Source organism: Plectropomus leopardus, chromosome 14 (genome assembly GCF_008729295.1).
Source record: "Plectropomus leopardus isolate mb chromosome 14, YSFRI_Pleo_2.0, whole genome shotgun sequence".
NCBI classification, from domain to species: domain Eukaryota; kingdom Metazoa; phylum Chordata; class Actinopteri; order Perciformes; family Serranidae; genus Plectropomus; species Plectropomus leopardus.
In genome coordinates, this window is record NC_056476.1 from 5876546 (window position 1) to 5891257 (window position 14712).

Below are 14712 nucleotides of genomic sequence, written 5' to 3' on the forward strand. Positions count from 1 at the left end.
TTGCACCTTATTGTTATGTAGTTTTTATATTTTGCACCTCACTATTAATCTAGTTTTTATATTCTAATAATTGCTATTATTGAGCTGTTATATTTTGCACCTTATTGTTATATAGTTTTTATATTTTACACCTCACTATTAATCTAGTTTTTATATTTCACTATACTGTTATAGTTTTATATTTTACACCTTCCTGTTATGTTTTTTATCTTATTTTGAACCTTACTGTTGTGTAGTTGTTTTTAACTTTACTGTTAGCAAGTTTTTATATTTTCACTGTGCTGTTTTGTTTTTTTTTTTAATTTTGCACCTTACTGTTAAGTAGTTTTTCAGTTTTAATTATTGCTGTTATTTTTTTTTATTATGTTTTCTACCTAAGTAGTTTTAAAATTTTGCACTTCACTGTTATGTAGTTTTTGTTAATCATTTCTTTTGCTAGTTTCAGTATTTTGCATCTTACTGTTATGTTGTTGGGTTGTTTTAACTGTACTGTTTGCAAGTTTTTATATTTTCACGGCTTTTTTTAAAAAAAATTTTATACTTACTGTTGTTTTTTTTATGCAGTTGTTTTTAATTCTGCACTGAGCTATGTAGTTTTTTTCCCTTCAATTTGGCACCTTACTGTTATGTAGGGGTTTTTTTGCACCTCTTATGTAGTTTTCATTTTGCAACACAGTGTCATGTTATTTTTAAATTTCAATCATTACTGTTATTTAGTTTTGATATTTTGTACCTTACTGTTGTGAAGGTTTTCTTTTAACTTTCCTGTTATACAGTTTTATATTTTTGACCTTACTGTTATCTAGTTTTTGTATTGTGCACATTACTCTTTCTAGGTTTTTATACTTTGCAATATCCTACTTATCTTGTTTTTATATTTTTACTGCACTGTTAAACAGTTTTTATATTAATCACTAAAGGGGGCTTAGGACAAGTCAACGTGAATAAAGCAATCTTGATTTAATTTTTTTTGAATTATGAGTTATTGATCATTTCTCAGCTACATAAATGTTATATTTTGTTCGGATCACGAGGAAAAACTTATCAAGCAAGACTCAAGACTATTGCTAGTGCAAACAAACACATCTGGATACAGCAGCTGATACATTTTAATACAAAAACACAAAAGTATTCTTAACAAAAAAAAAACAGACAAAAGTGTAATTAAACAGAGGTGTTCATGTCAAGAAGATTTTTTGCCTTTCAGATGAGAGATGCATTAGGACACATCACCCTGTAAAGCACACTAGGAATTAAACTGTCTTCTGAAGTCACTACAACACGAATATGATGCTGATGTCAACAGTAAACCGACACTGATGCTGATGTCAGCTCATCGTCAGAAACAATCCTGAGTGAGAATACTGCTAAATGCCTGCTGACATCAGGCAGTTAACCCCCGCTCGTAGCACAGCTGCCTGAAACGATGCCAAACTAAGCTTACAGTGTAAAAGTAGTCCTGGCACTGAGACAAGCAACTTTTTATGCCAGTTCATTCTTAGTTTCCTGTAAACTGATCAAATGAGCGGAGTTGTGGACGATCTTGCAAATTTGGAGGGAACAAAAATACTCGCAAGATGTTCTGTTGGTCTGTGCTGTAGGACTTTTCCTCGCTCTGTGAATTATGACTCTCACTGTAGTCTTGCTCTCTTCTCAGGAGGCGGTTTGCTTGGTGGAGCTGGAGCGGAGGACTTTGCAGCTGGTTCTCTTTCTTCTTGTTTTACAGCCTCTGCAGGGGGTTCAGGCTCTTTCTTCACCTCAACTGTAATACAAGAGAGTACAGTTAGAGGGAAACTTGTAGATTTTGTGTATATCGTGAGAAAAAAAATCTGTTATAATGTTATAATATCATAGCCAGCTATAAATATAGACCCATGGTCAAGCGTAATAATAAAAGTGCACACGAAATAAAAATGCTAAATCATCTACAGCTGCAATGGTTAACAGATTAGTTGTCAAAAATTAAATTAATTGTCAACTAATTTGATATCATTTAATCAGTTTGAGATTTTTTTTAAGAAAGAAAAAAAGTCAAAATGTTCTAATTCCAGCGTCTTGAACATAAATATTTTCTGGTTTCTTTGCTCCTTTACGGCTGTAAACTGATTATACTTGGTTTTGTAGATAAAACAAAACATTTGAGGATGTCATCTTGGGCTTTGGAAAACACTAATTAACATATTTCACCATTTTATGATATTTTATAGACCAACCAATAGAGAAAATATTCGCCAGATTTATTGACAATTATAATAATCAATAATTGCAGACATATTTATAACAATTTGAATGTTATTCACTGAAATCCGCAGACAGACTAGGTTCATTATTTAACTTAAGGATGTGAGTATAACATGACTATTTCAAGCTCATACCTGGAATCGGCTTTTCGCCAGGTTTAGGCTGAAATTACAGAAAGAAAAACAGTATTACTTAGATGCAATTACATTAATGTGAAATAATTAATATTTTTCCATTTTTATGCCATGCAAAGATTTTCGCTTGGCGCATCACACAAGCAATTACAAGCCACCATCATCTAATACATATTTCTGTTTTCATATACAAAGCATGCACAAAAACATGTCGAAAAGAAAGACATAAAACACAAACTATGAGCAAAACCAGAACAACATTTTAAATGAACTATTCACAAAAGGAGCCACTAAATATGGACAGATAATCTTGATAAAGAGTTTTTTTTCTCCTAGGCTTTCTCCAGATAACTAATGTCTAACTAATTTATAAATTTCATATGTGAATAGTCATCTAAGGCTATATGCTTCCTTCACAAAATCAATATCTTATTTCTATCTTACTCAACAAAGCATTGCTCAATTCACTATGAAAAGGAACGAAAAACAACACCAAACAGAACTTATTTTCTGTATTGTTTCAACAGCACATAGGATAGATTTGCATTTCTTCTTCTAGATTAACAAACCATTCAGTTTCAACAGTTAAAGGTAAAATACCAGATCTCAGCTGAACACATGGAGATCTTTGCTGTCTTTGCAGTTTTGGTTTGATTATGTATTACAGGTCATTTCAAATGGAAATACTGAGAAGACTTTAAATAAATAAGTGTTTTGTGTGAGTGGATCATGTACCTGGTAAAATGTTGGTGGAAACTTTGACCTGAGGTCCAACAGGAGTGTGTCGACACGGTGCCTCTGAAACAGTGAACTCGGTTCCTCTTTCTTCTTAGACTTGGGTTTGGCTTTTTCTGTTAAAAAAGTGTTTTGTTAGTCAGCTTTTGCCAAAGTCATCATATCAAACCTGAGCTTCTATATAAACATTCTGGGGTTTCAGGGCCTCAAGAGCTCTGGCTCTTGACAATTTGTTGTCTTTAATATCTGTGATCTTGTTACAGGAGCTACTCCGGTGCTGTCAAGACTACCACCTAAATGTCAACACTGTGAATTAAAAAAAAGTCAAACCTCTCTCCTCCTGGTCCTTGAAGTGCCACCAGTATCCTTTGGATGGGTGATAACGGCAATATGACATGGCCTCGTCAAAGGCAGACTGGATTCCATGGACAGCAGAAAGCTGAAACAGATGTCACTCATGTCACAGGATTTATTTATTATCAAATCCAGCATCAACAGCCTTCGCACAACTTGGTTTCAAGTGCTTTTTACGGGATCAGACTATATATTCTCACCGCTCTGGAGCTGATAACTGTTCCCAGGTCTGGGGCCTGATACACCACTCCTGCTATGATGTAGTAATCAGCCAAGGGAATTACTGGAGGATGAAAACACACAGTGGAAGTGGAAATGAGGATGAGCTCATATAAGCATTTAAATACAATAAATAAACTATACAGCTGAATAAGGATAGAGGGAACAGCTATGTTCAGCTGTAATTCTCACACTCCAATTCATCAGGCTGCTTAAATGGCAATTTTGTCCTTATTAAACTGTAGTATAAATGCACTAACAAAAATGTCACAATTAAATTATTTGAGAATTCAGACATGGCGCTGCTCACATTGTGTTGGTGACTGCCTCTGTTGTTTCCTGATTATATACAGAATTGGCTCCTGAGCATGAAGAAGAATGTACTCGACTCCCACCATCTGACTGAAATGAGACAAAAACAAAGTTTGCTTTTAGTTTTGCATCTTTAAAACAGAATAATAATTACTTACAGAATAATTACAGAATAATTACAGAATAACAGATAATTACTTTATCACAGTGTTTTATTTGCTTATGTTCAAGCTCTATGTGTTAATTTGCATTAAAACTGTGGTGCATTTAGTATCTTCTCTGAGCTGATACCAATCTTAACTCAATGTGACACTTAATGTCTTTATTTTTATTTATGTGCAACTATTTTCTAAGTAACAAAAAATTGCGCTGTGTAAGATAAACTTACTTGAGATGCTCCAGAGAAAGCCGCTGCATCTTCACTACCTCATTATTACATGTTCGGTCATAGAAGGGGTTACTTCTCTCAGAGAAGTAGTCCAGTACATTTCCAGGGTTCAGAATCGGCACCCAGCCGCTGTCCACCCAGGATATCCCAAGAAGGTTGTCTGTCAATTAAACAAAAAAAATATAACTAATGTCCTAAGCTGAGGGCTGGTCAGTTTTAATAACTGATAACTTTTTGAGGTTCCAAAAATAAATTAAAAACTGGCACTCAGGTAAATTAACAAATGTAATGTTGGCAAAATGAACAGAAACAGACGAGTTTCAGTTACAAAGACATCATCAGTGTAATAATGTTGTAGCTGAAACATGTTCTGTTCATTTTGCCCACATAAAATAAGTTAATTTATCTGTGAGCGTCGATGTTCTGTTTGCTTTTGGATTCTCGCCACAACCGTGCACCTCTTTATACTGTTTATTGCATATATTGAAGTGCAAGTGATATAAGGATAATCAGTGATATTAGGATTTTGCTGAACACATTTAAACATGAATGGCTTATCACTGGTTTTAACAGATTACATCACAACACTCCAATCCTAGCTTCCCTCCATTAGCTTCCTGCTTGTTTTAGAAATGATTTTAAGATTTTACTGATCACTTTTAAAGCTTGTCCAGGTCTAGCCCCAAGCTACATAACAGAAATATTGATCCCTTATGGGCCATTTCGCAGCCTTAGGGGCCTTTCTGGCCATTACAAAGTCAAGGCTTAAAACTAAAAGTTAGTGTTATAGACTAGTTTTTATGGGATGTCCTCTTTTAGTTTGTCTTTTAACTTATCTTTTTATCTGTCTTGATTCTGCTTATTACTATTATTATCATTAATGTTCTGTATTTACTGCCTTTATTTTGTTCTTTTATTTTTCTAAAATGTTTCTGCCTCTAATCTCCTAAGACTAGCCTTTGTGCAGCATGACTGACTAACTTCTATTGTTTTTACGCTTTCTGGGGTTTATTGCCCCTACCTTGCTTTGTTTTTAAAAGGGACCGTATAAACAAAAAGTTATTCTTATGATTATTATTTTTAACGAATCATCATCATCAAAGCATCACAGCCTCGGGTTACAATGCTTTGATAAATACAGTAAAATCGGCTCCACTCAGGACTGCAAAGACTTGAATGACCATCTCCAAATAATAAAGCATCTGGCATAATTACATTTCTTTGGCCTGTTTGGATTTAGTTGGTCTTTAGTTTTTTAAACCCTTTGTTTTGTTTTGTGATACTTTGTGAAGTGTGTATGTTGCTTATGGCAACAAAATCAAGTCAAATGTAGCTTTGCATTTCTATGTTTCCTAAATTCATACCAGTGCTGTTAACGAAAAATATTACGGTTTTATACCAGTATAAAGTCCAAAATAGGAACTGTAACATTTAGTACAATATAAACTAAATAATGACAAGTAATTTGAATTTTGCCTCCTATGTTCTGAAATGGCTAACATTTTGAGAATCAGACTTTTTAACTATTAAACTGCGGAGAAAGGACAGTAATATTTTCAGTTATAGGTTGTTTACTTTAACCGTAGCGAGGTTGTCAGTTACTGTAAAAGTAACGGAGTATTTTTACAACGTTGTTGAAGTCCTATTCAATTAAGAAAATCCACTGAATTTATAAGTAACCTATAATTCGTTGCTTTATTGATCACTCTGGCAGCCAGCCAGCATTAGCTAAGTTAGCCGGCATGCTAATAAAAGCGGAGAGATGCCAAAGGATGCTAACGTTAGCTTCTAGCATTAACAAATATATGTAAAAACTGCCAAATACACACAGAAGCTTTACCCCAACGGTGGACATACAATGCATAAGTCGTTAATTAATTAGACAACACGAACTAAACATTGGAAATGACTTTCTAACCAACAACAAACCGGTGATTTTAGCTACCTCTGAAATCCACCGACGCCATGATGTAAACAACTTGTCCCACAAAGAGGACGTCGTCACTTTGCTTCCGGTCGTAGATTGATAACGTCATCGCTATAGTTATAATTGGTTAAATTGGAAAAAACGACACAAATAAAACGCTGTGAATATATTTTAATATTATAGAAGTTGCGTACAAAGTAAGACACAATAAAAATAAATTGACTCACTATTTATTGTGCTTTTAGTGTACATAAGGTGCCAGAGTGCATAACAAGCATCAAAATTGAGCTTGTTTGTCAAAAAATAAAATAAAATGCCAGTGGAGGAACCCCTGCACCACCAATAGAGGTCCTTCCAAAGCACCAAATGTAACTACTAAAATCCTAGAAACATCCTTATTTCTTAGAAGTCGCCTAAAATCTTAGAGATGTCCTGTCTGCAAATCATAGAAACGTGGTAAAATCCCTGAAATGCCTTAAAATCCTAGAAATGTTTGAGAATCCTAGAAGCTACCTGAAATACTTGAAATGTCCTAAAATCCGGGGGAAAACAACCCATCCTAAAATCCTAGGAAAAATATTCCAAAATCCTAAAATTTTTTCTAAAATCCTGGAAATGTCCTAAAATCCTTGGGAAAACAACCCATCCTAAAATCATAGGAAAAATAATAAAAAATCCTAAAAGTATTCTAAAATCCTGGAAATGTCCTAAAATCCCAGAAACATCCAGAAATCCTAAAAACATGTCAGAAAATCCATGTCATTCCACACAAACCCTTACATTTAACTGAGATGTAGAGTTTGCACTTTTAGGCCCGCATCCCATCTAAGGCACGTGATGCTGCAAACAAGTATCGATTACGCAATCAGTCTGTTGTGATAGTTTTCCTGGTTCGTGCTCTTTATTTCTGATCAGCAGCATTTGTTCCACAGAGCTGAAATTCCAGAGACACACCCAGACAGCTGACTTCACTGCCCGGAGAGTGTGACAGGACAGATGGATTTAAGCATACACACACAAGCTCACACACGCTTGCTGATAAAATGGCAGTCAAATGAGAAGCTCCTCTGTCAGAACAAAAGGGATGGCGGTATTCATCACCTAGCTGTCTGCTCCACTCTTCATAATAGAGGCTGATAACACTATTACCCCGCATACACCCCGGTCTGAGTGACATCATAGCCTGTCATTAGGGACTGAAGTCTGTCATGAGTGTGTCCAGAGTGGCTGCGCAGAATGAGAGCAATCTGGGGGAGGCAGGCTGCAGGCTGCAGGCTGCTCGGGCGAGAGACGACAGGCTGGATGATGTTTATCTGATTCATCCGAGTGGAGATGACTGCATTCCTCCAATCTGAGATAAGAGCGAGAGACTGAAAGGAATATTTAAGAGGAGAGAGAGGTAGAGTTATCTGAAACACATGTAGAATAAGGATGGTGAAATATTATACGATTAAAAATCTAAAATTAAGAGACTGTACTCTAATTATCAGAGTAGGTGTTTTTTTTTTGTTTGTTTGTTTTTTTTAATAAAATACAAATACCTTTCCTTGAGCCTGCCCTAGTGACTGTGGGAATATGCACAACCCTCGTTCCACTATTAAAAACCCCCAAAACAAAAAACAACAACAACAACAAAAAAAAACATTTCATGGGTTTTGCCTTTGAAAAAATGTTTGAAAAATTGCCTTTCAAACCTACATGAAGGTTTTGAGGTTTTGAGGGTATTTAAAATAAATACGAAATCTAATCATTAAGGTTAAAGACAAATAGAAAAACATAACTCTGGGAAGGGAGCCCCTGAAAAATTTTAATGATAATTTTATTGATCTATAATCCAAAAATTGATATATATATTCACACACACACACACACACACACACACACACACACACACACACACACACATATCTATATCTACATCTATCTATCTATCTATCTATCTATCTATCTATCTATAAATATATATGCGGATTTACATTTACATCGGCAGCAATACGAATGAGAACATGGACAGTATGTGCATCATATAAAACAATGCGTCGAGTTTGCAAACAAACTGATAATTAAATTGCATCCAAATGAACTGATAATGGAATTAAACCCTCTCCTCTTCCTGCCCGAGGACCCCCATGGGACCACTGGCCGTGAGTTCATCGACCAATCGGATCGTCGGAGGAGAAAAATACGAGAACAGGCTTCAGCTGAGGAGCGCGCATCGCGCAGGGCTGCGCACAGAGAAGACGTAGCTGCGACACTGGCGAGCGTCTACGGCCGAGAGGATGCAGTGAAGGAGCTTTAATTCCCAGCTAATTCAGGGCCGGTGGCGCCAGGGCAGCTATAATAAAATAACGACGAATATGAGCGTGATCCAGGCCGGGCACGACGGCAGGGTGGACGGCGGCAGAGGCGGCCACACCGACAGCGGCGGCGGCTCCCCGAGGCTCCAGCAGTGCGCGCAGCCTCCCAACAGCAGCAGCAGCCGGACTAAAGATGCCAGATACCAGCAGCAGCTCCAGCAGCAGAGGCATCATGGAGGGTCGATGCTCAAACAGCCGTCACTCAACGAGCCGGCCGACGTCGTGAGGCGCGCGCTGGACTTCAAGAGCCAAGGCACCCAGTGCTACAAGGATAAGAAGTACCGAGAGGCGATCGGCAAGTATCACCGCGCTCTGCTGGAGATAAAGGGGCTGTGCAGGGTGCTGGGGGATCCGGACACCGGCTCCAAGCCTCCGTCCCCCCTCCTGCCGACCATCAGCAAGTCCACCCGGCTGACAGATGAGCAGAAGGGGGCCATGGAGAACGCAGAGCTGGAGTGTTACAACAGCTTGGCCGGTGAGACAGACACACACACACACACACACACACACACACACAAATCTGCTGTATTTTCAACACACAGAAAGATTCTGGGAATACTCCTGAGCTCATGAATGATTCATAAAGCGAATGAGTCATTCTCAGGCTAACCCCACTATCTGCCTCACTTTCTTTTCATTTCCACTTCATATTGCTATATTTATTCACCCCTCAGCAAAAGCAGTCATATATTTGTTATATAAAAACAATGAACCAATGGTGGCTTGGCTCCTAACAGGACACACAATAGTGCCTCTATTTTATGATGAAATTCAAACATTGGCTCGTGCAGTAACTTTTCACCTCCTGTATTTTCCAGCCAGCTGGTGAAATATGAACGAGTGAAGGAATACTGGTGTTTCATAAGGATGGGAAAAACTTCAAGGCTCTGTACCGATCTGGTGTGGCCAGAGGCCCTGTCCTAAAATCCTAAAAACATCCTAAATTCCAAGAAATGTCCGACATTCCTATAAACGTCCTCAAATCCTAGAAATGTCCTAAAATCCACAAAACATTTTAAAATCCTAGGAATTTCATAAAATCCTGAAAAGTCCTTAAATCCCAGAAACATCCTAAAATCCTGGAAATGTCTCGAAGCCTCCTAAATCCAAGAAACATTGTCGAATCCTATAAATGTCCTAGAATCCTAGAAATGAATGTTGTAAACTCCTATAAACGTCCTAAAATCCTAAGAATGCATTTTAATAATGTAAATGTCCCCAAATCCCAGAAGGGTCCTTAAAATCCTGGAGATGTCTAGAAACCTCCCAAAATCCCAGAAACGTCTTAAAATTCTATAAACCAGGTAAAATCTTAGAAATGTTGTCATAAATCCTAGAAATATCCTAAAATCCCAGAAATATCCTACAATCCTAGAAATGTCCTAAAATAAAAAAAAATATCCTAACATCCTGAAAATGTCCTAAAATACCAGAAATGTCCTAAACTCCTACAAACACACTAAATAAAATAATGTCTTGTCTCCTAACAGGACACACATTAGAGCTTCTGCTGTTGTGAAATTCAAACATTGGCTCATGCACTAACTTTTCACCTCCTGTATTTTCCAGCCTGTCTGCTGCAAATGGAGCTGGTGAACTATGAACGAGTGAAGGAATACTGTCTCAAAGTGCTTCACAAGGAAGGGAAGAACTTCAAGGCTCTGTACCGATCCGGTGTGGCCTATTACCACCTCGGAGACTTCCAGAAGGCGCTGTACTACCTGAAGGAGTCGCACAAACAGGAACCATCAGGTGAGGACCGAGTAATGGTGGTTTTCTTCTGTGACAAACGTGCCCAACTGCAGATCAGACAAAAAAATCCCGATTTAATTTGGTCGCTGCCACCTTATTCTACTCCATATATCTTTTTTTTACTCCACTGAATTTACACCTATACTTAGAGGCCATTTTACATGTTGGGATTTTACACACAAAATATATGATCGACTTAAAAATGGCGCACTGATACAGATTAAACTGACCGACAGCATATAAAGTAGTTTAATTCATTGAACTTTGACCTGTGGCCCTTTGCTGCGTGTCATCCCCCGCTCCCCCCTTCCACGCTCTATGATAAAGGCAAAAGCTGAAAAAAATCTTAAAGTAGCCACCTAGAGCAGCTATAACATTAAATGTGTTAATACGCAGATTTTTTTTCAAAACGTGAAGACTGTTTTTTTTAGTAGGGCCGTAAACCTGTGTGCACGCACAAATTTTGGTGGGAAAGGAAAAACATTAGCTTTCTTTCCGCAAATGGCTCATGTTTATGCATTTTTTTGCTTTGCTGTTGTCATGTAAAAGTACAACATTTGCAGTTTTGTTAAGATTTCACCTGATTTATAACAAATTTGATTGCCTGTGCAGATGCTTTTAAAGCACACAGGATAAACTTTAAAAAAAAAAATACACAGTGTTATATGTGAAAACAAAAACGTGTTTATTTGTAATTGCTGAAAAAACATTTCCTAAAACTTTCCTGTCGCCACTTTATACGTCACATGTTAGGGTTTAGTTTAAGTGGAAGATTTACGAGCATATTGATGCACCATTTCCTGCCTGAGCAGGAAATAAATCTTTTCCTGTCTTTGTTTTCCAGACACTAATGTCATCCGCTACATCCAGCTGACAGAGATGAAGATTCGCCGGAATGCCCAAAGGGAAAAAAAAGAGGCGACATAAACGCTGGCTGTCTGACGACTTCTCACCCGTCATAAATTATCAGCCCTACTGTGTGCCACCCAGACCTTACACACCATGACTCAGAGGTCTCGGTGTGAAGAGATATTCGTTTGCTTTTGCCTTGCACAGCATCCGGTTGCCAGTTATGTGATTGAACTTTATCGTTGTGTGCTTGAAGCATTTCTTTTTTGTGTGTGTGTTTCCGTCTAAAAACCGCCAATTTTATCTAATATGACTCCATCCCAAGTATTTTTTAACTATTACAAACTGATGCACTGCCAGTCCAAACATTGCACATACAGGCCAACACTTGTGATAGAGACAGGAGCAACAAGTTCCATAGAGTGAGTCCAGCACGTCTGCAGGCGAGTGTAACTGTAAATTAGCACGTGCCCTCGCACAAGATGTCTCTTGAACGGCACGGAGTGAATGAGTAACAACCACCTACACTCCTATCACATTACTTTGATTTTGAAAGTACAACAAAAGACACGTTTTTTTTTTATACTCTCGATTCTATCTGAAGTAATGGTGCTTTAATTTTTAACTCAAAGTGCGTAATCGAGGACATCAAGAGCACATGGTTGCTAATTGCAGTAACAGACATATCACAAAATGTACATAGGCTACTTTATATATAAATCATGAAAAATATAATGGAGAGACAAGCTATTTGTGGTTATTGATGCCAAAACAAAGCACTTCATTCACAGCATTACTGTATCACAAATACTGTATGTTTACTGTAAAGGTATGCGTGTAATAAATGTGTCGATTGATTTTGTTGTGCTGCAGCAGTGACTTTACCTTAACTTTTTTTTTTTAATTAAATTTTCTACCTACGTTCTTCATAAGCTAGAATATATCTATGGAGAAATGCTGATGAAAGCACATGTGTACATAAGTAAGTGAATCAAGGCTGAAATTATTTTATACTGTTTTACTTTGGTTGCTGCCATGGTGATGCTTATGTAATAAGTTTCTCAAGTTTTTAATAATCGTAAAAGTGTTTGAAGGCAGCACAAGACAAGTGACGTCGCTCCCGGTTTCAAAGGGTTAAAACAAATATTCAGACCACTGTATGATTAAAAAAAACAAAACATTTTACCTCTTTTTCCTAAGTTGCAATGTTTATCCTTAAGTCAATTGAAGATGGCCCCCAGCTGGTTACCTGAATAGAAACATAGGAAACAGAGTTGCAAAATGGTTTTAAAATCTCTTTAATTATGCAATAATTCAGATGTTTAGAAAGTCTTCTGGAAATATGTTTTTAAACTTCAACTTAAAAAAAAAATCCTCTTTCTGAGAAATGGATAGTTATTGCGATGTGAATCTAAATAATGCACAAACTGAGGCCATCATAATATCATAATATCTAATAATTACCCCTCTGCTAAATGTCAGGTCGTTACCTGTTACCTTTTTTTTTTGCAATCTACGGGGTATTACTTGCCAACTCACTTATTATTTAAATTTAATCAAACCAATTTTCTCAGGTTTCAGAGGCTTAAATGTTCATGAAAGGCATCTAAACGTAGCACAAGAAAACTGATGTCAATCTAAGTGTCTGGGTTAATTAAAAAGGGTTCATTTAACATGAAAACAGAGCTTTGTAAAAAATAAAAAAAAAAAAGAAGGTGACCCTGTTGAATAGTTTGCCATGATTTTACTCAAATCAGTGTGTTCCAGTGCAAATACAAGTCAGTTAGTAACAGTATTATTCCCAACCTCAACAATGTCCATCAGCAACAGTAAGATCAGCTTATTCGTGGTAACATTTCAGACAGATAACGACACCTTGGCTTGCTACACCTCATTCAAGAGAGCCTCGTTTCAACTAGCGCCCTTAGTTGAAACACAGTGTGTGTACATAGAGCATGATCACATTCTGCACAATCCTCGGAGAAAAAGCATTCACGTTTACATGTACATCGGGTCACACTCAGGATAAAGACAGATCAAATCTCAGACGATGAGAGGTCACTTAACATTTGAAAATGAAATGACAGAAACAGGCATTAAGACCAGAGTCAGGTAGATCTATTTTAAAATCACTGATAATTCATGATCTCTTTTTTACCAGACAGTTGATGGGTAGGATTTACCAACACTGACAGTCGCATTAACCCGGTACTTCCTCTGATAATGTGAATTTCTTGTCATGGATAATTAAAAAAAAAAAAAGTACAATTATTTGCAAATTATTTAACCCCAATCTGACAAACACAGGTAAAGCATGAGGAAAAAAAACTAATGCACAACCCAGTTTGCATGCGTTTAGCTCAATCAAATACATGTGTGACAGTTTTTTAAAAGGCTGATTTGTTTTTTCTAAATTATTTAACACCCATCCCAATTTCCTTAAGCAGGACAATTGCTTGTTTTTCAAAGACAACAGCCCAAAACCTCCCAAAAATTCAGTTTACAATTATATAAAATTAAGAAAAGCAGCACTTCTCACTCTCGTGGAACTAGGATAAGTTTAGTATTTTTGCTTTTAAAAAATAACTCAAATTGCTAACCAATATTTACAATATTGATTAATTATGTCACATTTAATTTTGTAGTTGGCTTGAGTCTGCTCCAGACAAACACAAGCAAAATGTAGAAGCAAAAATATAACCAATGTGCATAAACCAGTTTGCATGCATTTAGGTCAGTTAAAAAAAAACTGACCGTTGGCTTTGGGGCTGCAACCAATAATATAATATTTTCTTTTGGTAATTTTCTCAATAAAAAAAAACAAAACATCTATTGCAATCTATTAATACCAAATATTTTCTTACTTTTCCACAACAACAGCCCCCCCCCCAAAAAATCAGTCTTCTATCAGATAATATGAGGAAATGCAGCAAATTCTCACAATTGAGATGCTGGATCCAGGATATGATCAGTATATTTACTTTAAAAAATGACTCAAACCATTTATCAGTATAAGTATCAGAATATTGATTAATAAACTAATTGTGTCAGTTTATGTTCCCTAGTTGGGTTAAAATTACTTGCATCCTTGTAAAAGATGTTAAAAAAAAAAACAACAAACCTGATGATTATTCTAAATGTGTGAAACAGACATACGAATATGAAACAAGCGAAATGTGACTGCATTTAGTTTGAACTCTAAAAACATTCACGGACAATAACAGGTGTCAAAAATCAAGGCAAATACCAATGAATTATAAAAAAACCCACATAAATTAATCAATAAATAAAATTCAATAAATCAGGAACGAACTTCGACATGCCACCAGGGCCTGCTTCGCCAGTGAGCCACATGACAATCGTGCAGTTTGTCGCTTACATACTTTACATCCCTCATTCAAATTTGATCAACAATTCATGAGGCAATTTACACAGTTACAAATA

At 36.7% G+C, this 14712-nt stretch overlaps 2 protein-coding genes across 2 annotated transcripts; one reads left to right on the forward strand and one right to left on the reverse strand.

Moving 5' to 3' along the window:
- Positions 1–1091: 1091 nt before the first annotated feature.
- Positions 1092–6378, reverse strand: med6 (mediator complex subunit 6). The gene is made up of 8 exons (XM_042500113.1): positions 6329–6378; positions 4384–4543; positions 3994–4085; positions 3665–3747; positions 3441–3549; positions 3111–3226; positions 2376–2403; positions 1092–1762 (listed from the first exon to the last, which is right to left on the reverse strand). Exons 1-8 carry the CDS (start codon positions 6348–6350, stop codon positions 1632–1634), a joined length of 741 nt encoding a protein of 246 aa, XP_042356047.1. The 5' UTR covers positions 6351–6378; the 3' UTR covers positions 1092–1631.
- Positions 6379–8496: 2118 nt separating this feature from the next.
- LOC121953182 (tetratricopeptide repeat protein 9A) lies at positions 8497–12126 on the forward strand. The gene is made up of 3 exons (XM_042500114.1): positions 8497–9142; positions 10237–10419; positions 11264–12126. The coding sequence occupies exons 1-3, from the start codon at positions 8668–8670 to the stop codon at positions 11344–11346; spliced, it is 741 nt and encodes a 246-aa protein (XP_042356048.1). The 5' UTR covers positions 8497–8667; the 3' UTR covers positions 11347–12126.
- The last annotated feature ends 2586 nt before the right edge of the window (positions 12127–14712 follow it).

Coding starts and splice junctions, on each gene's coding strand:
- med6 (XM_042500113.1), bottom strand. CDS start 6,350: ATGGCGTCGGTGGATTTCAGAG. Junction 3,748..3,993: donor GAGGCAGTCACCAACACAAT/GTGAGCAGCGCC, acceptor TTCATCCTCCAG/TAATTCCCTTGGCTGATTAC. Junction 3,550..3,664: donor CAGTTATCAGCTCCAGAGCG/GTGAGAATATAT, acceptor CATCTGTTTCAG/CTTTCTGCTGTCCATGGAAT.
- LOC121953182 (XM_042500114.1), top strand. CDS start 8,668: ATGAGCGTGATCCAGGCCGGGCACGACGGCAGGGTGGACGGCGGCAGA. Junction 9,143..10,236: donor GTGTTACAACAGCTTGGCCG/GTGAGACAGACA, acceptor TGTATTTTCCAG/CCTGTCTGCTGCAAATGGAG. Junction 10,420..11,263: donor GCACAAACAGGAACCATCAG/GTGAGGACCGAG, acceptor TTTGTTTTCCAG/ACACTAATGTCATCCGCTAC.